At 34.4% G+C, this 27,999-nt stretch overlaps 1 protein-coding gene across 1 annotated transcript in view; it reads left to right on the forward strand.

Annotated features, from left to right (window-relative positions):
• The window catches only part of LOC120526593 (dynein heavy chain 5, axonemal-like), a 259,504-nt gene that overhangs the window by 114,874 nt on the left and 116,631 nt on the right, over positions 1-27,999 (forward strand). Inside the window, exons 30-42 of the mRNA XM_039749755.1 lie at positions 409-521; positions 3,267-3,318; positions 4,361-4,474; positions 5,985-6,116; positions 8,207-8,316; positions 12,008-12,104; positions 12,321-12,584; positions 14,461-14,553; positions 14,657-14,856; positions 15,907-16,099; positions 16,569-16,682; positions 18,234-18,368; positions 27,030-27,254. Of these exons, the coding sequence (XP_039605689.1) occupies positions 409-521; positions 3,267-3,318; positions 4,361-4,474; positions 5,985-6,116; positions 8,207-8,316; positions 12,008-12,104; positions 12,321-12,584; positions 14,461-14,553; positions 14,657-14,856; positions 15,907-16,099; positions 16,569-16,682; positions 18,234-18,368; positions 27,030-27,254 (1,842 nt within the window). The remainder of the gene's footprint in view (positions 1-408; positions 522-3,266; positions 3,319-4,360; positions 4,475-5,984; positions 6,117-8,206; positions 8,317-12,007; positions 12,105-12,320; positions 12,585-14,460; positions 14,554-14,656; positions 14,857-15,906; positions 16,100-16,568; positions 16,683-18,233; positions 18,369-27,029; positions 27,255-27,999) is intronic.

The raw sequence follows: 27,999 nt of genomic DNA on the forward strand, positions 1-27,999 counted from the left end.
TGGAATAGATAGATGTCATGTTCATAAAGTCAGATAAGTGGAAAAGTGTGTACTGCACCAAGGATAAAAAATTGTAGCTGCATTTTACATTTTACTGCATGAAGTATCAACTCTGTGTACCTATAGTATGGCAAATAAAATTGATACATTGTAAAAGATTTATGCCTTCAGATTGATGGTTTGTTTGTAAAACTTCACTCCTGCAAGAAATAATATTCATATAATAATAGTTAATGGTATACTATTTTGATTCATTTAGTATATCATTTTTCTATTAGCCCAGAATAGTAACAGGTTCTTTATACTACTACAAAAATGCACTGTCCTTTTTATAAAAGCATAGTAACTTTAAATAGATTCTTTTTCAAATAATGTGTTTTAATACTTCTCTAATATTTTGCTTGGCAGAGTTTTAGTGTTGATGTCATTCAGTTGAGAAACTTGTTTGATACTCGAGGTCCTGCAGCTCCTGGACTAAGACCAGAGGAAGCTGTATATCAGTTACAAAGATTCCAAGAAAAGTAGGTTTGGTCTTTAAAATGTTTCCATTATGTTTCATTATTTGCTTGTGAAATTATTAAAAGTTTTGCTTCTTTTTTATTTGAATAGTCCTTTACATATTTTTTTTACTTTCATATCCTTGATGTATTTTTTTACTTTCACCTCTTTACACTTTTTAATTAAACTATGGCATGTTTTCCCTGTGTGTTCATATTGCACCATTTCTTTTCACTGCCATTATAACAAAATATAATTCTATTTCAGGCTAAAGGATTATCTGCGCCTTGTACTTTTTCATTACTACCACTAAATTTCTCCTTCATTTTTACAATTACATTGTCTATTTGAGTGTTTGTCTGCATGAAACAACTCGGTTCCCAGTGAACCATCTTTGCTGACATTTGGCACACTTACCTTCAAGGAAATTTATCAGAAAAGTAGAATTTTTGTTACAATATCTTGAATACAGTGATCTGTACAACCTTTTGAAACTTCACAATCTCCCATTGAAAAGTATGGACAAATTTGAAAAAAGAAATTTTATGCAACTCCTATTATGGATTAGTTTGCTGTTTGAAATTTAAATTTCGAGAAGTTGCTTTATATTTTATATATTTTACTTTATTCATCTGACAGCCACTGCAGATGGCAAAATGGATCCCAATCCAAGTTAGTTGAATGCTCTGGGAGTTAAGTTAACCATAAAAGAAAAAAAGCAAACATCACCTAACTAGCAATGAATGTAAGAGGCATTGAATTATGTAAGCATTGAGTGAACAACACATTGGTCTGGGTATGCGGCTACCGGTGAAAGATCTTGGCTTGGATCAGTTTATGAAGTTCGAGAAAGTGAGTGCAGATCGTTTCCCCTCTGACCCCAAGTGAGCAGTGTGAGGCAAAGCCAGTAGCATGAATATACATTCATGGGATATGGCAGAAACAAGATGATTGGAGGTGCATAGAAGGAGCAGCGGAAGATCAAACAGTAGTAACAGCCCTGGAAGGCAGTCAAGGAAGAAGCCCTCCAATAAACCAGTAGAACCACCAATAAAAGATATCTGAACATCGAAAACTCAAAACTAAAATCATAAATGAATAGTCAAAAATGTTCCAATTTTTGCTCAATAGGCAAAGTGCTAAATCATATTTTATATAAGTAAGCAGTGCGAGTCATGATGACGACTTCTCCAAAATACCAAGATGTGCAATTTAATCAATGTTTTTTTTAAAAAAGGTTCTATCTAGCCTTCAAGCACCAAGGCAGAACTGAAATGTTCAGGCTATACAGTATATGTGCACACAAGAAAAAAGTAATGTCTGGAATACTGCAGAATTTACCCAAAGCAACCCTGAAATAAATAGTGTCACCAGGGACAAAGTAAATTTCACATACTGCAAAACAATCAATTTTCATCTTGGATAATAGAAAAAATCTGATTATGGCAACCAAATTAAATTTACTGTAAACATTTTCATAAAACAATTAATTATTGAGGCAGATTTACTACCTATTTCATCTTTGCACACCATCACCATCTACTGGGAGATGGGGAAGTTCCCCATTTGCACTGAATGCAGAGACACCCACATGAGTTTTGCATCTTTTAACAATCCTGTTCCAAGTATAGCCTTTTCCATTTCAGTGTTTACTAGAAGCACTTTAACTCAATCTTGCACCCTTTCACCTTAACTTACTTTAGAAATAAATCACAACTTTGATAAATGATTCATGATACACGTGTCCCTAAAACAACATACATGGTAATGCAGTTCAAAATTATCCATCTGGAACATTTATCCTTTGGCTATTCTCAAAATTATGCCCAAGGTGAGAGGGGTGACTTTATGCATTTGCTCTTTGGACACTTGTTTTAGCTATATCCTTAACAGATATCCTATTTTACCTTTACTTGTTTATTTAACACTTTTGGAACTATCTTTAATCTTTGCCCTCTAATATTCCTCTAATAATATCTGGTTGAAAACTATTGCTTAAATGAGCACTTTAGCATAGCAATTTTTTGTCACACAACTACCTTGCTGCCTAATCGTAACTAATTTGCCTACCAATTAAGAAAATGTCACAAAGTTTACTATGCTAATAAAAGAAAAAAACAATCACTTAACAAGTAACTACTCAAAATGTCTGTAGGGTTTGGCAATTTGAACACCACCCTTAACCATTACACCTTAAACTGAGCACTGGTAATGCTTAATAGTTTTCAGCTCTCCAGACAACTTACAAGCTTTTTTTTTCGTTTTCTATTGGCTGGAGCTAAGGGATCTTAATTAGGCCAGTACAGCCTCCAGGACATTGACTGAACTGCATTATGTTAGGACAAAAATGAATTGATTGATTTTTTTGTAATATTTTTTAATATTTAGCAGGATTTTTTAAGTAAGATTTTAATGATTACAATGATCTGTGTTGTGATGTGTCTCTTTATGTTCATAGTAAAATATGTTAGTAGAAAATCTGAATGTTATAATGCTATAAACTATAGTTGAACTATAGTTGAAAAACAAGCTAAAATAATTGGGGCTCAGTGCTTTACATAAGACTGTTACATATGAAGTATTTTTTCATGAATTGGGATTGCTTATTTGATTTGTATTCTCAAGGTGTAGTTTTGAAATAATAATTATGTTTAATAGCTTTCTGAATATAGTGTTATATTTGTTTGGGTCTTGGGTAACATATTGTAGTGATTTTCTAGGTTCTCTATTTATGATGTAAAACAAAAAACTCTTAACTCACTGCAAAGACTGTTTGGTGTGACTATGACAGCATTTCCAGAGCTTGACAGGACAGGAAAGGTGAGTATTATTTAGCAATCTAATGCCCCAAAACAAGAAGACCTTTATGATAAACCCATGATATGTAAACATGTACAGAGGGCCCTCATCCAGAATTGCACACGTTTTTCCATACTACCATTTAATATGCGTGATTTTGTTCTAACACTGAATCTCTCTATTGGAATAAATGAAGTGCAGGTATTTTTTGGGGCAGAGATTTATTTACTTGTCTCTTGGTAGTTTAGTCTTCTAGTAATCCATGTCTGTTGTAAGCAGAAAGTTATGTTCGATTTGAGCCAGAGCTGACAGTAACACTCTGCTCATATAAAGAGCTGAAGGAGTCATTCTACATAAGATTAAGTTTGTAGATTCATTTACTTCTAAAAATAGATTAAGTATTTCAAATAATAAAACATTCATAACACATATAGATTTATGCAGTATAGTTACATACATTATTTTTTAAGGTTCTGGTACAATTTCTGAAAATGAATGATGTGCCTTGAAATATTGAACAACAGTATGTCACCATAGCTTTATGCAGTAAATTAGTAGTTTACACTTTTTAAGACTATTTAATCGATTTCTTTCCTATATTTAGTATTTTTACTGATTTTAAATTATACATTCTTCATGTTTGTAAAGTGGTACAAAGGTAATAAAAACAAATAAACTGATTTATTGAATTCTTTTCACTATACCTTTTTATGGTAAGGGTTTCTCCTTCTACATACCAAGCTGGACTGTCTAGATAAATCTGTTCTTTTTCCTAGACTGTCTCTAGCCAGTATAGGAATATAGGCCCTTCAGTTTTTTAAAACATGAGAAGCAGATGTTCTGCTTTGGGGCCCAGGTTTATAGCCCAGCTCCTACAGAATATGCTGCTATTCACCCTCTATGAGTTTACAGCAACTTTCTCAAAATACCTGCTATCAATACAATGTTTTAAAAATACTGACCAAAAAGTGATTAAATTCACTGTATATTTCCATTCCCTCCTTTAAATAGATTTGTGTGCAGTTTCTGTAATAATGTCATTTTTATTTTTGTTGGTGTATAGGACTTGAGGCATCTAGGTGCACTCTATGAATTGTTTCAAAAATTCCTTGCCTTTGATCAAAGATTCAGGGACACCTTGTGGGCTGAAGTGGACTTACCACAGAGCACAAAGGAGGTATTACTATTATTATCACTATGCAAGTCATCTATTACAACTCGTGTTTATATTATGTTAGAACAACTGAAGTGTATTTTAGTAGTTAAGAAGCATTTATTTAAAATTAGTCCTAAAACAACAAAATAAAGCAAGTCAAGTAGAAACTGAACTAGCATAAAAGGCAAATAAGTATAATCACAGTATTCACAGAGTGGCTGAACATGTCTACACCCATAACGACTTTCTGTGATACATGCAAAGGATCCGTGTTGAGCCTAAGATATTGGTAGAATTACCTGTCAGAGATGGTTTGACAGTAGTCTAAATCTGGCACGAAGCCTGTGCTACAAGAAGAATGAAATACTGTATATCTTTCTATCCATGCATCCAGTTTCTTAATACTCTTAGTAGGTTACATTTGCATATCCTAGCAACAGGATACACACTTGCACTCTATTTAGGGATACTTCCAGTGAAACAAATTCATTTTCCTTTGTTTCCTTAATTTTTAGGAACATGTAAAAATTATTTAAAGATAGATCATTTCTATTTCAGCACAATTATTGCTTACTGTTTGGTTTTACATTTTTAAATAAAGCTTGTTTGTTACAGTTGCATTGCAAAACAAAGCTAGTTCTGCTGTAAATTTTTCCTGTCTTATCTAGTCCTGTTTTCATGTTTCCCTAGTTGACATTCTTTTTGGTTTCTTCTCCTCAAGGAACACTGTCCATAAATGAATATAGCCTGGGATGTTGAAATAAACAGAATTAATGTGAATCACTATGTCTGCCCAGGGTTTTTCAAAATCAAAGTATATATCAATTTGCCAAAAGACATTGCATTCTAAAGTGGTGCATTTTAATGAATTTTAAATCAACCCCGCTTTTGTGCTTTATAGTGGAGTTAAGGACATAGGGGTCCAACATGAAAGCAAGTCTTTAAACTTTCCAAATATGTCCACATTGAAGCAGCAAAGGGTTCGATTTAAGACAATGTACCTTTCACATTGTATATCAGAATTGCAGATACACAACTAGCCTAATACACAGTCAAAAGCCTCTGAAATGTATTTAATGGTGGGAGGATGGGGTGGTCCAAATTCCACCCATAGCACCAGGTGCAAGCAAACAAGCAAGAAAAAAAATCCAAGAATCTGTGATAAAATTTATTTTTACCAATTGACTTTTGCTGTCAAAAGAATGGTTTAGAAATGTGACAGGCACATAGCATTTGCTGTTTCAAATTGGACATATTTGGTAGGTTTTAAAGCTTTTTTTCTTGTTGAACCTCAGTGTCCTTTACCTGTGTTATCTCTTAGCTAACACTGGAGTACAGTAAACAGCTGCTTTCCCTTTCAACTCTAAAAAGCCAAAGCCTCACCCTGAGCCGGGTCTTGGCCCTGGATATTGAAATATATTAGAACTTGGGAGGGTGGGTTATTTAAGAGAAAGATGATCAATCGCATTCTCTGTTCAAAGCTGTCATCACTCATAAGTGGTAACTGCACTGCCTCTATTTTTATGTGCAGGTTAGAGACTACTGGTCTCAGTGTCAAGCCTGGAATGACCAGCTTACAGATTGGGATGCCTACAATGAAATGGCCAGGCAGATCAAGTTCTACATTGACTGCATTCCCATGTTACACATCCTAGCCACAAAGGTATGTTGATGCTCCTTATTATGTTTATAAAAGATTTATTTTCTGCAAGGTAAATCTTAAGTGTTTCTGATGCACACAAATTTAAAATGGAAACTTGTAAACGTCATAGTCTTAAAGTATCATGTGGACTCGCACTGAAAGTCACAAGTAATAACTGGATTGATTGTAAAGGAGTGATCACAGTCTCAATAGATAGTAAACTTTTCCTCCTAAGTAATAATAACTATAATAATAATAATAATGTTATTTATATAGCAACTTATACATTTACATGCAACTTAAGGTGCTTTCTACAGATTAATCAACAAAACAAAAATATATTAAAGTTACTTGGATTGTTTTCATTAATTAATACTATAATAATTTATAATAAATGTAATTATGCTAAATGCAAAATCAACTAGGTATTGTTAAGCAAAATGTAACCACTAAAGTGCAAAACAAACCTTCACTCTTATCAGAAAAAGGTTTTCTAATTAAAATATGTATACATTAAGGCAGACAATAGAACAAACATATCTAATTAATATGTATGAAAATAAATATATACAGTATATATATATATATTACCTAGACATACTATATGTACATGCCAACCCATTGAGTAGAAACAATTTGATGTTATTAAAGTTGAAAAGATACAAAAGCAAATAAAACAGTCCATAGTGGTTTCCATTAATTCACATAGGATGTAGATAAAGTTATTGATTCCTAAATGGGATTGTGTGCCCAGCTGACATGGAATAGAGGAAAACAAAAAACTCCAAGGCCAGAAGACATAAACAAGCAAATCAAATAGGCCTGATAGTAATCAGTTTATGCATCATGAAAGTCAGAATGACCTAGGGCAGCTGGTAACCCACCCTCCACTGGGCACAGTTGATACAGTTATTACATTTAATAGTAAGGTTTCCAAGTCCTCCTCATTTCCTGCAGTGGAAGACAAAAAAACATAAAAAAAAACAATGGATTAACGCTGGGTACTTATTAGAGCATCAAGGAACTAAACTGATAATCAGATCACTATGATATACTGTAATTTCTGGAAAGCCAGATTAAAAAAAGGTTTTTTTGAAATGTTCCACAGATTTAGCCTAGTATATTTCCGTTGGTAAATTATTCTAAATGTTAGGTGCATAAAAACAGGTTGCCTCACCACTTCTTTTATGGTTAGATCTAGGAATAACAAGTACAAAATAAATAGACTGGCAAAGTGTTGCATGTTGGTTGGACAAGCAAGTAAGAATTTCACTGCACTCTGTACACTTGACAATACTACTAAAATTACTTTTACTACTTCTAATTTGGGTTTTGAAACATGGAATGTCATGTCACTGTTGAGGGGAAAAGCAAAAACTGTTGCAGGATTTGTAAATATGGACCTTAAAGCTGTATTTTTATCTCGCAGTTGTCTCAACTTTATAACTGGAGGCACTGAATCAGAAACAGCAGCTTTCCTTTATCTGAACTTGGAGAGAGGAGCTGTTAATTGATTTACAGCCTGGTCATTAATTTTTTAACAATGTTCAGACACTAAAAAGTTTTAATTGTATTCCAAGGACAAGTTCATCTTAGGCTGATGACTGAATCTGTGATTGTTTCAACATGCCTAGGTGTATGTGTTATGTGATTGTAGGTTAAGATTGAGACAAACCTTCCAAATGTATAACACTTCATTTTATTTTGAAAATCTGGAGAGGATGCCTCCTGCATGCCCACGAAGAAGTGTCCTGGGACAAATCCTGGATGTTCTTGACACATTTTATCGTGTCCCTGACCAGAAAATGGCAGGGAACAGCTTAAAGCTGTTTAATTCAGAAAGGAAAGTCTTAGCTACCTTTTTGAGGTTTTATTTGGCATTATATTTACAGTAATATGTGATAATAAAAATAGACAAATCACTAAAGTTATCAGAAGAAGGGGCCTGACTTGTCTCAAAAGCTTGCATACTGTAATCCTTTTAGTTTGCCAATAAAAGGTGTCATTTTGCTTGACTTCTCACTACATTCATAATGGCTAACATGGTACAACACCCTAGTACTACTATACCAATGATCACTTAAAAAAGTCTTATTTTGATTATTCCATAGGAAATTCGTAACCGTCACTGGCTTCAGGTGATGGCTGTTACAGGAAGTTCATTTCCACTAGAAGCCACTGTGTTTAAGCTTCATCATTTATTAGATATTGATCTTCTGAAGTAAGTAATTATGCAATTCATAAGAAATATTGTTTCTTTATGAATACAAGTTATATATTCCTAATTATTTTAGAATTATAACAAGTGAATGTTATCAGTTTAGCTTTATAAATGATTTTGTTCAGTTTTGTCAACTGGTATATATTTACTGGTTTATTCAAATACTGTTTTTGTTGTATAGGTTTTAGGTACTATTATGTAGTCACTTAAATATTTTTGGTGGGTCAGCCTAACAAATACATGCAATATATGTGCTATAACCTGAGTGTTGGGTATAGCAAACTGCTCATTCTTTCATTTGTTGCTTGCTTTCAAGCTCATGATTGTGGTTAGGTTGTTATGTGAACCTAGATATACAGCAGCTAAAATATGAGGTTTGGGAAGTGAAAGTAGAGCATTCCTTTCATGGTGTTCATGTACATTTTACTCATTTGTTTATGTACATTAGTGATTTATGCCATTATTCTGTTGAAATTGTTTGCTATTCCTTTGCATTACTCTTTTTTACTCTTTTTTTTTTTTTTACATACATTTACATGCCTGATATGTGATCTTCACCTTTGTTACCATACTTATTGTAATGTAAATTAAAGCAAATGTTTTGTGTTTACCTGAGTTTGTGGTTCTCAGTCCTTGCTGTCCTAATAGCTCCTGTCTCAGTATCTGTATCTGATTCTGCCCTTTCTCTCATCTTTACATTGCCACACCCAGTTCTCAAACTTAATGGTTGTTCTTCACTGTTACATAAAGATGGTTTCCACAGAACAGTTCCCTAACCCCAGAAGTGGAGCATGCAGTCGTGCTATCAGTCTTCATCAACAGTACAAATATTTTTAAGGGGTAGATTTGGACAAGTTCTTAGAGCAGATATACTAATAGGATTATAAAGAGATTTTTTGAAAACAAAATATTTGTTTTAGCAGCTGTTACACTAGAGCCAAAAACAAAGATTAAAGCTAAGATAGATGCGCAAAACAGGCAAAGATTTCCAGAGTAAGGCAGTGAAATCTAAAGATAAACAGCAGTGATCATAAATCACTGATACATTTTAACAAAATACTAAAAACTGTAGGGAAAAGCAGAATTTCAAACACTCCCTGAAGCATGTACTTGATTTCCACAGCCTTCTTATTGTGTGACAGTCACATAATTAAAACATAATAACATAGCTACATAATTAATGTTGTCCAACATTTCAAGATGGGCAGGGTCTAAGGTAAATAACATATGAAAAGGAAGACCAAAGACAAAACCCTGGACAATAGACAATACTCAACGCTAACATTCTTTAATACTTAATACATAACTAAACATCAGTAAATAACTAAAATTATTATATGCTTTGTGAATATGAAGAGCATTTACTAGTAAGATAAAACAACAGGAAAAGGGAAGGTTGGACCCATTGATTGAGATATCTTTCTAACATGTCCACAGATGTTACATTTCTAAACTGATCTTGCTCATAAATCATACTAACTTGATATACAGTGCACTGTGATTTATACTAGTGATAAACAATTATCTTTGGCATCTCATCTATTAAGAGAAAAGTTTGCTTCATTATTCAAATATATTAGTTTAGTTTTTAATTATTGAACTTTTTAAAGATATTCAAATTACAATTCATGAAAATCAGAGATTTAAAAAAATGCTAAACAACATAAACACACAAAAACACTACACACACAAAAACATTTTGCATCATTATAATTTGCCTTTATGTAACAAATAAACTGGTTTGTAACATTGTTCATAATAAAACAGTGTGTCTTCTGAATCATTATTTTACTATTAATAAAGTTTATCAGAGGCTATCCTTAATGTTGCATATTGTTAATATGTATTCACTTAAGAGCAGTGCTGAGTGAAGCTGCTGACTTTGTCACCAGAATGACATAAAAAATGCTGCTGTACATTTGCTATTTAAGTACTTCAAATGTTCCAGAACCCACACCTGATTGGTATTTAATGTTTTTTTACTCGTGTTTAATACAGTCTAATACAGCTAAATTATAATTTCTGCTTAGATACTAACTTGATTTTCTTAATTCTTGATTTGTTCAACCAATTAAACACAAAATATATGCAGATATTTGTTTCCTAGATAAACACTCATTAGTCACTGGGTCACCTTGAGGTTTCTGGCTTTATTTTGTTCTACAGTATTACATATTTATATACTGAAACTAACTGGGAAGAGTTTTACATGTGGATAGGTATATTTTAGGGCGATTGTTTTGTTAAAGTGTAGAATCATTTCTTTTTATAGCTAAAGTTCTTAACCAAGGCTATGCCTGTAGATTTTACATGTTCCCCTCTTTTCTCCTTTTAAAAATATTAAAAACACAGAATTCAGAGATGACGTAGTACAAGAAATATTCAGGAGCCTCATTACCAATGGACTTAACCTTTAATCGGAATATAGAAGAACGCAGTAAGAAGGGCAGAAATTGCAATTCTTTCCAAGAAAACTGAATTGTTTTAAGGCAGGCAAAATATTATGAGTAGTGTATTAGTCTTTTTCGAATCAGTTATTAGATTTTTGTTTATATGTTAACTTAGGAAGCTTGTTATGGAGAACAATAACTATTTCAAAAACATTAAATTCGTAAAATTACTGTTGTGTAGCTGTCCTTTTTCACTGAGCTTTATCACAGCCAAGTTAGAAAGAAGGCCAGCTCTATTCATTTAGACATAAGCCCACTCTCTGTTTGTAAAAATTCAACTGTTACCATCATGCTATAGATTTAGATTCCCAAGACTCAAAAGCAGAAGATTTACCGGTAAGAACTTTTATTCCCAGTTCTTTAAGTATTTTGAATTCTGGTTGCACTAGGTGACTTGAAGAATTTTTAATCATTACACCATACTGCTGTAAATCAATAGTTATCTGTAAGAATGCTTGGTACTGTATCTGCTTTCAGATTATACTTAAAAATCTGTTATTCTTCTCTTGTCTTATTTCTTGTGTCTGTGGAACAGTGTTTAATGTTTTTATGTCCCTGCTGCAAACAAATTTCTATCTGGAATGATGACATCTACCTAAACCACTTTTTGAGGGTTTAGTATACAAGATGTCTTTCCACAATGTATTATGAAAAAACAATATTTCCTTGTCCTTATTTTAACCCTTAGCCACACATGTTTTATCAAGCAGTATGGCTCATGAAAAAACTGTATTTACTTATAAATAAGGTTGTGATTTGAGTAAGGGCATTTCTAATAATATTTGGGAGGACTTGGTGTTCGTAGTCACATACAACTAATGGATGATTATACTGTACTTACTTCTGTCGGATGAGCACTTATGTTAGTTTTGTTATTAACAAATTTTGGCCATGAGACATAGATATGTTGCCAATGGTACGGATCAAAATGTGGAGAAAGTATTCACTGCTTGATCATATTTTTACTTCCACACATGCTTACAGTATATGTGTTGTTTTTGGGGTTTCCATATTTCTCCATTTCAGTTGAATTGATATTCTTCCTGCACTCTGTAAAGAACAATGATTCTCACCTAGAGTGAGTATCAAGTTTGTTCCCATGAATGCTGTGTGTAAGGATATGTGTGTACTTACTTGAAAGGTTAGATTGACTGTTAAACTTACAATGTAATTGAACTTTTATATTGTAGATTTTGGCTTAGGTAGGCTCATCTGTAGTATTGGTGTTTTTCCCATTGCAGGCATCAAGAAGATATTATTTCAATAGCCAAAGCAGCCACTGAAGAGTTACAGCTGGAAATGAAAATGAGGACAATTGAAGATGAATGGACAGAGCATGTACGAATTTAATCTCTTCCACCTTTGTTAAAAATGAAACATGACCAGTGAATAATGCTAGAATTTTAAAAACCATTACATTCTTCTACTTGAAAATAAGATGAGTTATTAATATAATCTGCAAATAATTAGTATAATGTTTATTTCATGGCAAATCCATTATAAGCTGTTTTTTGCTCTTTTTAAGTAAAGGTTCAAATCATTTTTAATTTACAGGTTCTAAACTTTGAACTGTACAAAAACTATGGACCTGTCCTTTTGGTAAAAGAGGACACACTTCAGACTTTAGAGCAAGTAGAGAATACAAGGGTCCTTCTAGCTCAGATGCTGACATCAAAGCACATTGGTCCTTTGAGAGAAGATGCAGCTTCATGGTCTGAAAAGTTAAAGGAAGTTGGCATGGTTTTAGAAATTTGGATTGAAGTACAAGATATGTGGCACAATCTGGAACCAATTTTTACTATTCCAAGCATTTGGAAGGTGAGAGTTTTTCATATTTAAGCACTTATACTTACTGTATCTACATAATGTATCTCTTTTTTTAATTAATATGCTCCTTTTATTCAAGTGCATTTTTTAAAATCAGAAATGGGTGTGGATTACTTATGGTACTGGAATGCAAAAAGAAAGAAGATCAAGTATTTTTCTGTAACAGTCTGTGTCAAGAGTTTCTTCGTAGCGACTACATATTTAACTATGCACTGTTACTAAAAATGATAAGTGGGGGACGGGGATAGGAATTTTCTCTTTCTTTCAGATATAATTTGTAATACCAATAATTTTCTGTAAAGAATAGCTTTTAAATTTGACTTATGAACAAGATCTGCATGAAAGCATGTATCTAGGTCCACAAATAAACAAGTCCTCAGTAGCCTTGTGCATTGTAGTTGGAGAAGCAATGCCAACCAATGGGCCATCCTCACAGCCTCTCTCTCTATCTCTCTCTCTGCCACTCCCAAAGTTGTTTAAAACCTCAAAATCATTTTCAGTATACACAATGTTATCATTCCAAAGTGGCATTTGCACTGTGTTTGCTTTCATACTGAGCCACTGAAAAAACTGAGTATCAGATCTACTAATAGCAACATTTACTGTATGTTTAATTTGTACAGTGAGTTTCACCACCTTGCTTTTTTAGTCATTGGTTTTTAATGAAACTTATCAGATTTCTTCTTTAAGAAATAGGAAAAGATGTAACAGGAAAATGCTTTTCACATAAATTTTCAAATTAATAATCTGTTCCTATTTTTCACTCACAGTTCTGTTTTATTTTGTTTCTTTCATTTCCTTCCCTTTTCTTTTCCACTTCCACTCTCCTCCGATCAAGCTTTGTCCACCTCCTCCCAATACTGACTACGGTATGAGTAGGAGTGGCTGCTTTTCAACATGAACCTGGAGTACTTCTGCTGCAACAGGATTACCACCTGGAAGCACTTCTGGGTCTGATAGAACCCTTCTGTAAAATAGGGAGGCCTTCTCCCTGCAGTTCCCCCTAGCAGCACATAGAACCCCAACAGGGCAACCCAACAAAACGACAACTCCCATGCAGCCCTACAGGTGACCAAACAGGAGCCATACCAGAGGGACATGGCCACCCAGTGTGCTGGGAGAACATAAAGCCCTTGGGAGGCAGTCGCTCTCTGTTTCCCCCTCATAATGGCCTCCTGATCATTAAAGTTACCCATTAACCAACTCGGTCGGGAAGCCCATCCATATCCTTCCTGTATCATGGCCAGATTGCCATTCAACCTGTGTCTTCTATGACACTGTTTTTAGATTTTTTTTGTTTTGTTTTGTACTGTAACTTTAATGCAATACATGTGCAATGTTGAACCTGCAGTTCTACTGTAAAATAAATTATAAAACATTAATTTTTGCTGTACTCTTATTCTTTTAGTAACCTTATTGTTACCTAAGGTAACTAAGAAGAGTAGTTGATTTTATTAATAATTATGTGATGAAATATTTTGGAAATAATTAGCACTGCATCACATTTCCAGAGATATGGAGACTACAGTGAGACAGACTTTCCTAGCACCATTAAATACAGGCCATGGACATGCCACAACCTTACTCAGTCACACTGGGCCAAATTTAGTCGCTCTGTTTTTCTCCTTTCATCCCAAATATATGTTTATTCTAAATTCATTCGTTGCAAGTATTATGAATGTTATGCTATGCTATAAATATTTGTAACATTAGTTTTATGATTTCAATTAAAAGGTTATTCTCATTTCCCGATTAATAATGCGAAGTCCCTTTATAATGCTAATTAGTGTATATTTACATTGCAAAATTGTGGTGATTATAAATTTACTTTTTATATAGTAGACTGCTTCTTATTTTTATTTTCTAGGAGCTACACCAAGATGCTAAGCGATTTAGTAAAGTGGACAAAAACTGGATTAAAATGATGCATTTGGCAAGTAACACAAGAAACATTCTACAGGTGTGGTTATCTTGAACATCAAATGTGTTATGAAAGATCAACATGATTATATTTCTTTGTGTGTAGCCATAGCAGGTCCTTAATAGCCATATTTCTTTTTTAGTGCTGCTGTGCAGAAGAAGCATCCAAAGAGTTTATGCTGAAGCATATGTTTACAGACTTGGAAACTTGCTGCCAGTCACTGGCTATGTTCTTGGGCCGTAAACGTCAAGCTTTTCCACGATTCTACTTTTTACCAGATTTTGTTCTTCTTTCCTTTTTGAGTTGCCCAACAGACTTCAGCCTTCTATGTAACCATTTCAGGTACAGTACAATTTGTCTACATAAAAGTTGAAAGTGTTTCATCAGTGAAAAATATCTTACTTATTTTGGTTAAAAAAGAGAGATATTAAGTTGAAAGATAAAAGTATTTTTTAATCTAGTACAGTGAAAACTGAGAACATTTTTATGGCTACTACAGGTGAGTGATTGATAGATAGAACTTTGTTTGGGCCATGAGAACTTTGGCTTTTTACAGAAGTTTTGATAGATAGATAGAGTGGCTGAAAGTACTCACTGTTAGTATGTCAGAGAGAGAATGTGTAGCATTGTTCCTAATAGCACTCAGTTTTGTTTTTATTCTGTCCTTCACTACTACCTCCGGTGATATACATTCCATAACTGAGCCTGCTCTTGTAATTATTTCATTGTTTCAGAGAGCCTCTTTTGAAGTGATGTTACCAGCCAAGCAAATGACAGTGTTAAAAATAGAACTGGCCATCAAAGAGCTGTAGAATATATGTGAAGGATGTCATTATCCAAAGGAACTCAATCTGTACACTGTAATAAGTAATGGTTATAATATAATGCACAGAAAACACCAACAAGCTTCAGTAATAGCTGGGGCATGGTGGATAGACAAAATTAATATGGAGAAAAGACTGCTAAGGAAAGAAATTGAAAGGCAAATTACCTACTGGAATACAAGAGCTAGCTATGTAAATAACAGTACTGAGTTTAGGTGGTTATGATCAATAAAGAAAAGTGTTAAAGGATAAGGTTTGTGAAGCACTGCACAAAATACATTTATCGTAAGAGTGCCACAGATGATGCTCTTTCTCCATGATTACAAATCCTGGGCCCATAATCACCCAATGACTGTCTCTGAAAAGTCTGTACCCTCTGCTCATATTTTCATGGGTTTTTCTTCAGTTACTCTTCCGTCAAAATCTAAGTGATGAGAATATTATTTTAGTTCATTTTAGAAAATGGTTGAATTGATGATTAAAATAAGTAAGCTTCATAGTAAAAAATAAGCTCTTATTTAACTTTCTAATGTTGTCTAAAAATTATAAATATAATTTCTTTTTTCAGTCTGATATTTAGTGGCATCCATAATGTGAGATTGGAGTCATCCAGTAATATTCAGGGTAGCAGTAGCTCTGCAGTAGAACAACTTGACACCATGATGTTACCTGGGCTTACTGAGAGACTTGGATCTGCCAGCGTGCAAAGTTTAGCTCACTACACTGACAATGAGAGTGTTGTCTCCAGATCTGCCAGATCAGTAAGCCTATTTTACTGTAATTTATTTTGGTGTCTTTTATGATAGTACTGATGTTTTTCATATGATATTAGTCACTTTAACTGCTTTTCTCCTCTAACATTAAATGCTGTATTTACCACCCAATAGTTACATCAAGTGTATGCTTATGAATGCATTTTCATCATTGTAAAGGAAACATGGAGGGCAAAATACACCCTCAACTTATAATAGATGAAGAGTAACTGTGAGATCACACAAGGGTGTGAAATGGGTACATTGCCCTCCTCCATCTTGTAAATCAATGACTTCCAACAACCACTTGTCATTTTCCTGTTAAGCACTCTAGAAGCATTATTGCAATAAAAACAGTAAAATTATATATTTTAAGTAGTAGTCAAACTCATCTGCATGGTATGTATGCTTCAATATTCTATGTTTCATGATAAAAAATATTTTTCTGTTGTAAACTTGCTTCTTTTTGATCTCTAAGATTGGTTTATCAGTTGAGAGCCCAGTTTCTACCAACAACACGGACCCCAAAAACTCTTTGCAGATTGTATCTGTAATTTCAAAAGATGGTGAAAGTCTAGATCTAACAGAAGAGGTATTATATTTTCAGTGTTTTTGTGTTATATTTATTTAGTTTGTATTGGTACACACAGTAAAAATACAAAATGTTTGTTTAAACCATTTTTACAGTTATGGTGTACCTTTGGAAAGTATTATAACAAAATAATTTTTTATTTGAATTCCGGTGATAATCCACACATGTCTTTCTCAGATTTATTCTTATACTATTTTAAGCATCATCCAGCTTTATTTTGAGCTCCAACCTAGTTTAGCAAATACCAGAAGTTAAATAGCGGTGAATGGAATTTACCAAATAACTCTAAAATTCTATATAATACCTGTTGGTTACTCAATTTATTGAATCTCTACAAATGTATTTTTCTTATGTGAACTGGAAAGAAATGTGATACTATTATGCCTTTTCATCCATTATTCAAATAGATGATAAACATTCCCAACTTGGATGATCAGGCTGTATTCTGTTAAAAAACAATGAAGACTGTTGCCAATAAATGAAGCTCATGATTGTTTACTGGCATATTGTAGTTGCACATGAGTCCAGATTAAGTAAAAAATATGAATTATTTTTCTTTTTAGAAGTGGCAGTTAATTTTTGCATTGAACTGCCTTTTTTAAATTATTTTAGCTATTTTAAATCTGAACCATATTTGAAAAAACAGCTTTTTGAAAAATATAAATAAAACGATGAAAAACAACTGTGCAGAACTTAAAATATGATTGTTCTTTTCTAAGGGAGTGGGGGTAGGGATGGAACTCTCTAAGTTTAAAATCTAAATTTAAGGCCAGCTTAAAATTATGGAACAAACCCTTTGACCTCATTTTGTGTTGATGACCAGCCCTCCTCCGAGGCCTTTACTGCATTTGAAATGCCAATTTCCTTGAAATGGGGTGGAAATGTGGGATCAGGACAGCCTGGTTTTCAATCAGGTTACAGTGCTACATTTTCAGTGGAAAGTTTTGTGCCAAATAAACACACTGTTATGAACAATTAAGTATACCAAAGGAAAGTGACACAGAAAATTGTACAAATTAGTGCAAGTGCAGAGGATGACACTAAGTCTCTGTTTTCAGATTGAGACTGAAACTTGAGACATTCAAGGGACAGATAAGATGTGAAAAATGGTTTGAATTTGTGCACTATTAACTGCTGAAGTAGAACAACTGCTAACATTGTAGGTCCAGTCAAATCTTTTTAATAGTTAAATATATACAATTAAAGAAAAGCTAAAACTTAAGGAATGAATTAAGGATGAGTTTGCTGACCATTCAGAAAATTGTTATCTGTTGTCTAGACACATTGTAAACCAGTATTTACTAGTATATTCCAAGAATGAACAGCAGAATAGGTTACAGAAGAAAGATACGTTAAATTCAAACATTTAACGTTAATAGTTTGTTTGTTCTAACAGTATCAAAAAATTGAGCTTGTTCTACCAGTTGTTATAGGAAGGATACAGTATACATTATATTATTAAACTTTATATGACATCAGTCAGACCACATAAAATAAAGTTGATGAAAATGAAAAGGCCCCTATAAAAGTAACACACTTTGAATTTTCTAGGTTCCTCTGTCTTCAGCTATAGAGGAATGGCTTGCTCAGTTACAAAAAGTGATTGCCACAACTCTGGAAACCTGCATTGGTAAAGCAGCCTCTGATGTCAGGCAGGGAGTTAATGTTGATGAATGGACATACAAGGTAAAGAATTTTCGATCAGTACATTCACTTCTCAAAAAAGCTACTCGTTTTCAAAATCATTTTGTGAAGTCATTCAGAAACATTGGTGATAAATCAGATGTTAAGAAAAAAATAACACAAGTTAATGTCTCTACAGTGTACAACACTCTTTACATGTTGCAGTATGTCTGTGCCAAATGTCTTCACAGTTAGAGTGGCTAAGGGACAACAAGGCTTATTTTGAAGATGAACATGTCAGACTTGTCAATGTTGCAGTGGTGTAAAATTTAAAACTGATGTCAACCTTGTCCATAGATGCTAAGTTAAAGGCAGTTGTACCAAAATATAAACTATTTCCTGAAGCACTTGAAAATTACCATTACTCTGTCTTTCTTACTCAGTAATAAGTTATTTTCCTGTTCGTACTTACCCTTTTAATTTTGATTTGCTGTTTTACATGAGCATGTGGCAATGTGAGTAGCATTGTGCCCTTATAGATTTAATGCCATTGTTTTGATTTTGCCTGTTCATAAATTAAAACTAGACCACAGTTCTGTATCAAAAGAGTAGGCCTCATCACTTTAGGTAGCCAGGATCTAAACTGAAGAGGCAGTCTTATGGCCTGCACAGGTACAAATCAGGGGCAAAGGCTTTGAAGACTAATATTAACTTTAAAGAGAGACAGCAAAAACTGGTCCAAGATAACAAAACAAGATAAGATAAGATATTGTTATTTAAATATTTATTATACAGTAAGGAATCAAAAATAATTCCATAATAAACTCAGAGAGGAGCAAAAAAGGAAAACAAAATAGGTTTGCTTGAAAAGTCTACCCTAAAGGCAAAAATAAATAAATATAAAAAACAGAAAATACCTTAATTCTTCAGCAGGATTCAAAATAGGAAATACTTTATTAGAATGAAAAATGAAACCACTAGTCAGGAAAAACTTCACTACTGAAGCAACAATGGTACATGCTGCTGCTTAAATACTGATGGGTGCAGTTCCCCCTCTGCAGCATCAGGTGGCTCCACCCACCTAAGCTCAATATAAAGGCAACAAGGAATAAAACATGGAAAGCTAATATACATTACACATTATACATTGCTTACATTTATACATTATAAACATGATTCAGAAATGCCAATTAATTATTAAAGCACACCAGTGGGGCATTTCAGGAATGCATTCTAAAAAGCAAGTCATGCGTAAAAATTTTCCTAAGGTGGTATTAAAATTCTATCCATGGATTGATGTGCAGAACAGCAACTTTTCAAATTACTGCTCATCCATATGCAGTCAATCATTTTTATTTGGTTGTAATTACTAACATTTCACATTGCTAAAGCTGAAGTGACATGTCTGTTTTCCATAGTCTAATTTCGCATACCACACAATAATCAAATATATTTGATGAAAAATGCTGATTAGGAGAATTACATAATCCAAGAGTGGAATAGAAGGGTCCATACTGAAATAAAAATTTGTATCCCCTTTACTCCACCCACAAGTAACACCACCATTAACAACAACAACATTTATTTATATAGCACATTTTCATACAGCAGTGTAACCCAAAGTGCTTTACAAGGTTACAAAAAGGGAAAACAATTAAAACTAAGCAATAATATTAAAGAATAAATAACAACACAATAAGGTAAAGACAGATGGCAGGAGGACAGAAAAAAACAAAAAACTCCAGTTAGGCTGGAGACAAAAATAAAATCTGGAGGGGTCCCAAGGCCAAATTTCCACTCAGCCTCCACTGGGAATTCTAATAATTATTCTTAAATCAAACTTAGTAAATTTCATAATTCACACAATGGGATTTGAAGGAGTTGGTCTTGTGGACAGCTGAGACACCTGCCTTCATTCCATCATCTCAAGTGCCTAGATCAGGTAGTGGTGGCACAAATCGAAAAAGAACCAGAGAAAACAACAGAGAATAGTGGATATTAGTACAGTCTGCACAGTCCTGAACAAAATGTATGATAATTCTATGGCCATATATTCTGTTGAGAATACAACTAAAATGTAGCTACGAAAAAGCCATATCAAATGAGTTTTTTTCAGTTTTTTAAAATGCTCCTCAGAGTTAGCTTGGTAAATTTCTATGGTTAAAGTATTCCAGATTTTAGGTGCATAACAGCAAAAGGCTGCCTCACCACTTCTTATAAGCTTGGTTCTAGAAATAATAATCAGACCACCATTCGAGGATCTCTTGTTACAATTTGGAGTGTAAGGAGACAGACATTCCAAAATACAGGACGAAGCAAGATTATTTAAATATTTATAAACCTTTAGTAGTATTTTATAGTTAATTCTGAATGGCATAGGCAGCCAATGTAATGACGCTAAATCTTGTGGGATATTCTCAACTTTTATTTAAATAACTTTAATTTTTCTAGTTAATATTCTGGCTGTTGCATTCTGCACTAATTGCAACCAATTGATATCTTTCTTAGGCAACCCTGTTAGGAGAGCATTACCATAATCTAATCGACTAAAAGCAAAAGCACAAGCTAATTTTGCTAGTCAACTAAAAATAAAAGCATGAAGTAATTTTTCAGTGTCTTTTAATGTTATTAGAGATATAACTTTTACTATGATTCTTAAGTGAAAGAAAGCAGGCCTAGTAATCAGGTTAATGTGTGATTTAAAGTTTAGGTCAGAGTCGATTATCCTTAAATTCTTTATTTCCAACTTAATTTTTAAACCTGAGTGATCAAGTTTATTTCCAATATCCTCACTTTATCCATATTTTCCTATAAGTAATATTTCCATTTTTATCCTTATTCAGTTGACAAACTTCTATCTAAAACTTAGATCTGTGTGATACACTATATACAATATCACCAGAACCACTGGCGGTTCACTGTCGAAATGCTGATCAGATAAAGGGTATTATCAGAGAATGACTGGAACAGAAAATTTCTCTATATGCAGATGATATGGTACTGTATATATCACACCCACAAAACTCTGTGCCTGCAGTCTTAACAGCACTTACAGAATTTCAAAAGATCTCTGGTCTCAGAATTAATCTGAATAAAAGTGCACTCTTTCCAGTAAATTCTCAAGCATATAATATTAGATTAGACACCCTACCTTTTATCATTGCAGATCAGTTTAAATACCTAGGGGTAAACATTACAAGTAAACACAAAGCTCTTTATCAACAAAATTTCACCGTCTGCATGGAAAAAATTAAGCAAGAGTTGCATAGATGGTCAACTCTTCATCTCACTCTAGCTGGAAGAATTACCATTGTTAAGATGAATATTCTTCCTAAGCTTCTTTTTTATTTCAGAACATTCCAATATACATCAATAAATCTTTTAAGCAATTAGAATCAACAGTAACCTCATTTATTTGGAACTCAAAAAATCCACGTATCCAGAGAGCGACCCTACAAAGACCAAAGGCAGAAGGTGACATGGCTCTACCTAACTTTCAGTTTTATTACTGGGCAGCAAACATACAAACTATAAAAACCTGGACACAAATAGATGAACATACACAGGCCTGGTCCGCAATAGAAGTAAAATCCTGCATTACTTCTTTATATTCCCTGCTTTGTGCCCCAATAAATGCAAGTTATCGGCAATATACTGTTAACCCAATTGTGGTTCACTCACTCAGAATATGGAACCAATGTAGAAAGCATTTTAAGATGAGAAGCTTTTATCTGTGGCATCTCTGCAAGAGAACCACCTCTTTCAACCCTTGCAAACATATGCAGTTTTTAATATCTGGAAAAAATTTGGGATTAACTTGCATAGAGATCTTTATATAGACAACTTCTTTGCATCCTATGAACAATTACATTCCAAATTTAACTTTCCAGCTACACATTTCTTTCACTATCTTCAAATTAGGAACTTTGTTAAACAGAACCTGCCCGATTTTCCTTGCACCCTCGTCCATGCTGGAAAAAATATTCAAGGACTTAGACACCATCTCTGCAATATATAAAATTATTTTGCAGTCCCTTCCTTTCAAAGATCCAAGAGGACACTGGGAAAAAGATATTTTAATCAATATATCAGAAAAGGAGTGAAAAATAGCAATGCAGAGAATTCACTCAAGCTCCATATGCGCAAAGCATACAATTATTTAACTCAGAATTATATATCGAGCACATCTGTCTCGCCTAAAACTCTCCAAAATGTTTCCAGGGCAGGATCCAACCTGTGAACGCTGCAATCAAGTCCCAGCCTCACAGGGTCACATGTTTGGGCCTGCACCAAATTAATATCGATTTGGACCAAAATTTTCAATAATAATAATAATACATTTTATTTATACAAGGCGCCTTTCAGAGAACTCAAGGACACCGAACAAACAATAAATAAATAAATAAATAAAAAACAATTATAAAAAACTTAAAACATCAGAAAATCTAAAAATTTAAAACCAAACAAAACCACTATAATTAGGAGGAAGAAGAAAAAGCCATTTTAAACAAATGTGTTTTAAGTTTACATTTGAAAGATGAATATGATTTGATATTTCGGAGATCCGCAGGTAATGAGTTCCAGTGCTTGGGAGCAGAACGGCTGAAAGCTCTGCTCCCCATGGTGGTTAGGCGGCGGGAGGAACGGTCAGATGGGTGGAGGAAGAGGATCTAAGGTTACGGGATGGAATGGCAACATGTAGAAGGTCAGACAGATATGGAGGTGCAAGGTTATGGATGGCCTTAAAAGTTAGTAGCAGAATCTTAAAATCAATACGAAACTTGATCGGGAGCCAATGAAGCTGCTGCAAGACCGGAGTAATATGGTGAAAAGATGGGATTCCAGTGATGATACGTGCTGCAGAATTCTGGACTAACTGAAGCTTGTGAAGAGATTTATTAGGGAGACCAAAGAGGAGTGAATTGCAGTAGTCCAGCCGAGAAGTGACAAGACTATGAACAAGAATGGCAGTAGTATGAGGAGTGAGGGAGGGACGAATGCGATTAATATTATGTAAGTGGAAGTAAGCAGACCGGGTGATGTTATTAATGTGACATTGGAAAGATAGAGTACTGTCGAGGATGACACCCAGACTCTTGACCTGAGATGATGGGGAAACAACAGAGTTATCAATAATAAAAGAAAGATTATTGGTTTTGGATAATGATGATTTTGAACCAATGAGGAGAACCTCAGTTTTGTCACTGTTTAATTTAAGAAAATTTGAAGAGAACCAGGATTTAATTTCAGAAATGCAATCAATAAGTGAGGGTGGTGGAAAAGAGGAGGTGGGTTTACCAGCAAGGTAGAGCTGGGTGTCATCAGCATAACAGTGAAAATTAATGTTATATTTGCGAAAAATATTGCCAAGGGAAAGAAGGTAAATAATAAAAAGAAGAGGCCCCAGGACAGAGCCTTGGGGCACACCAGAAGTAACAGCGGTGGGTTGGGATGTGAAAGTTTTAAGCTGTATGAACTGAGTGCGGCCTGAAAGGTAAGATCTAAACCAATCAAGTGGAGTGTGAGTAATGCCAATCAAAGATAATCTATTAAGGAGAGTGGTATGACAAATAGTATCAAAGGCGCACTCAGATCAAGAAGGATGAGAATAGTGATTAGACCAGAATCAGCAGCCATAAGGAGGTCATTAGTAATTTTAACAAGTGCCGTTTCTGTACTATGAAGGGGGCGAAAACCAGACTGGAACTTCTCATATAGATTATTGTGAGACAAGTGGGTGTGAAGTTGGATAGCTACTATTTTTCAAGAATTTTGGAGATAAAGGGCAAGTTAGAAATGGGGCGAAAATTATTGAAATTAGTAGGATCACAACCAGGTTTTTAATATTGGGGTTATAGCAGCAGTTTTGAAAGATGAGGGAATAATACCAGTAGTAAGAGAAGAGTGAATGATGGCAGAAATAAGAGGGACTAGAGAGGGGGCAGGCTTTAACCAAAACTGTAGGCAGGGGGTCCAGCTGACAAGTAGATGACTTGGATTTGCAGATGAGATCTGAGATTTCAGAGGAAGTGGGAAGCTGGAAAGAAGAGAAAGAGTGAATAGGTGAGTGTAGTTCAGAAGAAATACAGAAAGGATCTGGACCAAGGTGCTGATGTATCTTTTGGATTTTCTCATTGAACAAAGACATAAGAGAATTACAGAAGGCAGTTGAGTAAAGGTGAGATGGTAAAGAGTCTGGAGGTTGTGTAACATTATTAAGTAAAGAAAAAAAAGTGTTACCTGTATTACTAGTAATTAACTGAGTGTAATAATTAGATTTGGTTTGAGCTATACAATCCTTGTAATAGAGTAGATGATTTTATAAATCTCTTTGTGGACAAAGAGTCTGTTTTTTTTAAACAACCTTTCAAGTTGCCTGCCTTTAGCTTTCAGAAGCCGAAGTTCAGGCGGAAAAGGAAACAGATCTGGTTTTAACGGGGCCAGTAGAATTAAGAATACCATTAAGACAAGTGTCATAATATGAGACCAGTTCTATGGGAGAGGATAAATTATAAAAGTCCATTTGCGAATCAATTCTAGAAGACAGCAAATTCAAGTTGATATTCTTAATGTTACGAAAGGCTATGAGGCGTGGAAGCTTAGGAACAGAAAAGGTAAGTTTAGCGTTGAATGAGAGGAGAAAGTGGTCGGTTATAGTGAGTTCATCTGCTGTAAGATCAAAAGGAACAACACCAGAGCAGCAAATCAGGTCCAAGATATGTCCTTTACAATGGGTAGGAACATCAGTGTGCTGCTGGTATCCAAAACTCTCCGGCAAGATAAAAAGTCTCTAGTGAGAGGGATATTGATATTGTCCAGATGTATATTAAAATCCCCCAGCAGAATTATATTTGGAGTAATTACAGATAGATTGGTAAGGAAGGTAGCAAGATCGTTCAAAAAATTGTTGTTAGACTTAGGAGGACGGTAGACAGTTGCAATGATGGTTGGAACTGGCCCAGACAGTTGACACACAGTCGATTCAAAAGAGCTAACAGCAGGAGCAGGCAACAGCAGGACTTTCCACTTCTCGCGGTAAATTATCGCGACACCTCCTCCACGGCCAGATGCACGGGGTTGACAAGTGTACACAAACCCCGAGGGGGTGCATTCATTAAGTTGTGAAAAGTCTTGAGGTTGCTGCCAAGTCTCAGTTAAACAGAGAAAGTCAAACTTACGGTCAATGAGGAGATCCTGAATGAGATGTCCCTTGCTCGTAAGTGAGCGGATGTTCAATAGACCAAAGCTGACAATGTTGCTGTCGCATTTGACAGTGGTGTTAGTCGACCGAGCTAAGCTGGCCAACACGCTATGGTCAGCGTTCCTATCTGTGTTATGTGGAGGGTGCCGAAAATCAGACCAAAAAGAGTTAATTCCTTTCGAGGCATCCGTTCGTAATCTCCGATGATCTCCACGATGGATGTATCTCCGACGAGGGAGAAGTATGACGTCCGGGTCGAAATATAGCACCGACAATAAAAAAAAAAAGAAATTAATTACCTTTCAGACAGCCTTGGTGTCACAGTCCCTCCTAACCCATTAACAGCTGTGTTTGGTGTTCTTCCAGATGGGTTTAAAGTGGAGAAGGATAAACAAACTGTGATTGCATTCACTACACTTTTGGCACGCAGACTTATTTTGCTCAACTGGAAGAATCCTAACTCTCCTCTTTTAAGTCAGTGGGAAACCGATGTGTTATACTATTTGAAATTGGAAAAAATCAAATACTCAATTAGAGGATCTGTACAGATTTTTTTTATAACATGGCAGTATCTAATCAATAATATTTTAGAATAAGCACTTAAAGCACCAAGGAAGCAATTATCTCCGCATTTCTTTTTCTTCTCCATTCACCTCTATTGGCCTATCAAACTCATCAATTTAGATTTGTTTACAAGCCTTAAGTTCTACCCCATTGGCCATGCTGTCTCAGTCAGGGGTGGGGGTCGACTTGTTCTCAATCCTATTTTTTGTAAACATTGATCGATTTGTATGGAATGATTACAATAAAACAAAAAAAATATATATATATATATATATACACAATACCATGTATCTCTGAAGTATAGTCACCAGAACTAACAAAGAATTTACTACCTGTTAAGTAAGATTGAAAGCAGTTTAAGACACTGCCAGATAGGCCCACCTATTGTCTAAGGCAATTTCTGAGAATGCTGTGGTCTATGAGATCTTTGTACATAGGACAAGGAATATGGAGATTTTTATATCAGCAACACATTACCAAAGGTGCTAGTGTATATTTAAGATAATATGTAGTGTTAATGGTTGGAATGGTGACAGAATGATTAGCAATGCTACTAATCAAGTGTTTTTTAGTTCAAATTCTATATCAGATTGTTGTCAATGCAGAGTTATAATTTACGTTTCTCTGTGAAGATTTCCTTCTGAGTACATTGTTGTATCCCACGTACAGATTAGGTTAAGCAGAAACTCTAAATTGGTCCTATGTTGATGTGCGTGTAATTGTGCCATTTGACACCTCTTTTGCTAACAATGCTGTTGCTAGTTTGGGTTCTTATCTCCAGAAATACCAAAAATTGGGGATTGAAGTTGTTAGACTTGCATTGTGTTAACAATACATGTGTACAAATGAATTTTTCGACTACATTGCAGTCAGTTGCAGTTGTACAACTGAAAATTATACAGTTTCTATAACAGATGTACAAGGTAATTAATTCTCAATATATTTATATTTTTTTACAGTATCCTTTCCAAATAGCAAGATTAGCCTTGTTATACTGTTGGACAGCAGACTGTGAAGCAGCTATCATAGATCTGAAGTCTGACCGCAAGGCTTTTCCTGGAGTTGTAAAGAAATACTCTGGAATTATCTTTCGTCTTTCATCCATTCTCTCCAAGAAAACCTGGAAGCATAACAACGATCCTGTAACATGCAGTCAAAAACAAAAAGTGGAAAACATGGTGATGGTATGTATATAAAGAAAATGTTTGTGAAGGGCACCTGTGGATTCACCCAAGTAAAGCATTAATATATAGCATGAAGATTTGTCCCTGTTTAGTGTAAAATAAAAGATAGATGTTTATAAGATGCAATGCAAAAAACATCATACAACAAAGTTAATTAAATGCACAGTATATTCCATACTACATGATTTTACTTAGCTACTGTAAATCATGTCTGTTCTGTTTGTACAAGGCAATGTATACCTTTGTAGTTGGATGTTGGATGTTCAAGGATATAATCATTTGTGAAATTAATGAAACTGTTTTGTAGTACTGTACTGGACAACATCTTGTCTGAAAAATGGCTGATAGCAGACCCATTGCCAAAATGTAATTTTCAATTAATTATTTGGGTTTCTGTGGATGAGCACTTGCCAATTAAAATTGCCCAATAGAAAAAAAAAGTAATTCCGGTCTTAGCTCCAAGAACTAATAAAGCATTAATGTCAAGACAATTTTAATTAAGCTAGCTGTATTGGTACTGATGCACTAATCAGTCAAGCACTAGATTGAAGAGATAGATTGTAACAAGTAATTGGTGCTGCTATGAACAGACATTGTACTCCAACAAGCAAATTAATATCAATAGATGAGACCTTATGCTCAAAAACAAAACTAGAATTAACCAAATAACATTAAGCCCAGCCACCACAACAAAGATGCTTTGCCCACATTAATCAGTATTATATTAATCAGATACTACATATTA

The sequence above is a fragment of the Polypterus senegalus genome, chromosome 3, assembly GCF_016835505.1.
Source record: "Polypterus senegalus isolate Bchr_013 chromosome 3, ASM1683550v1, whole genome shotgun sequence".
NCBI lineage: Eukaryota > Metazoa > Chordata > Cladistia > Polypteriformes > Polypteridae > Polypterus > Polypterus senegalus.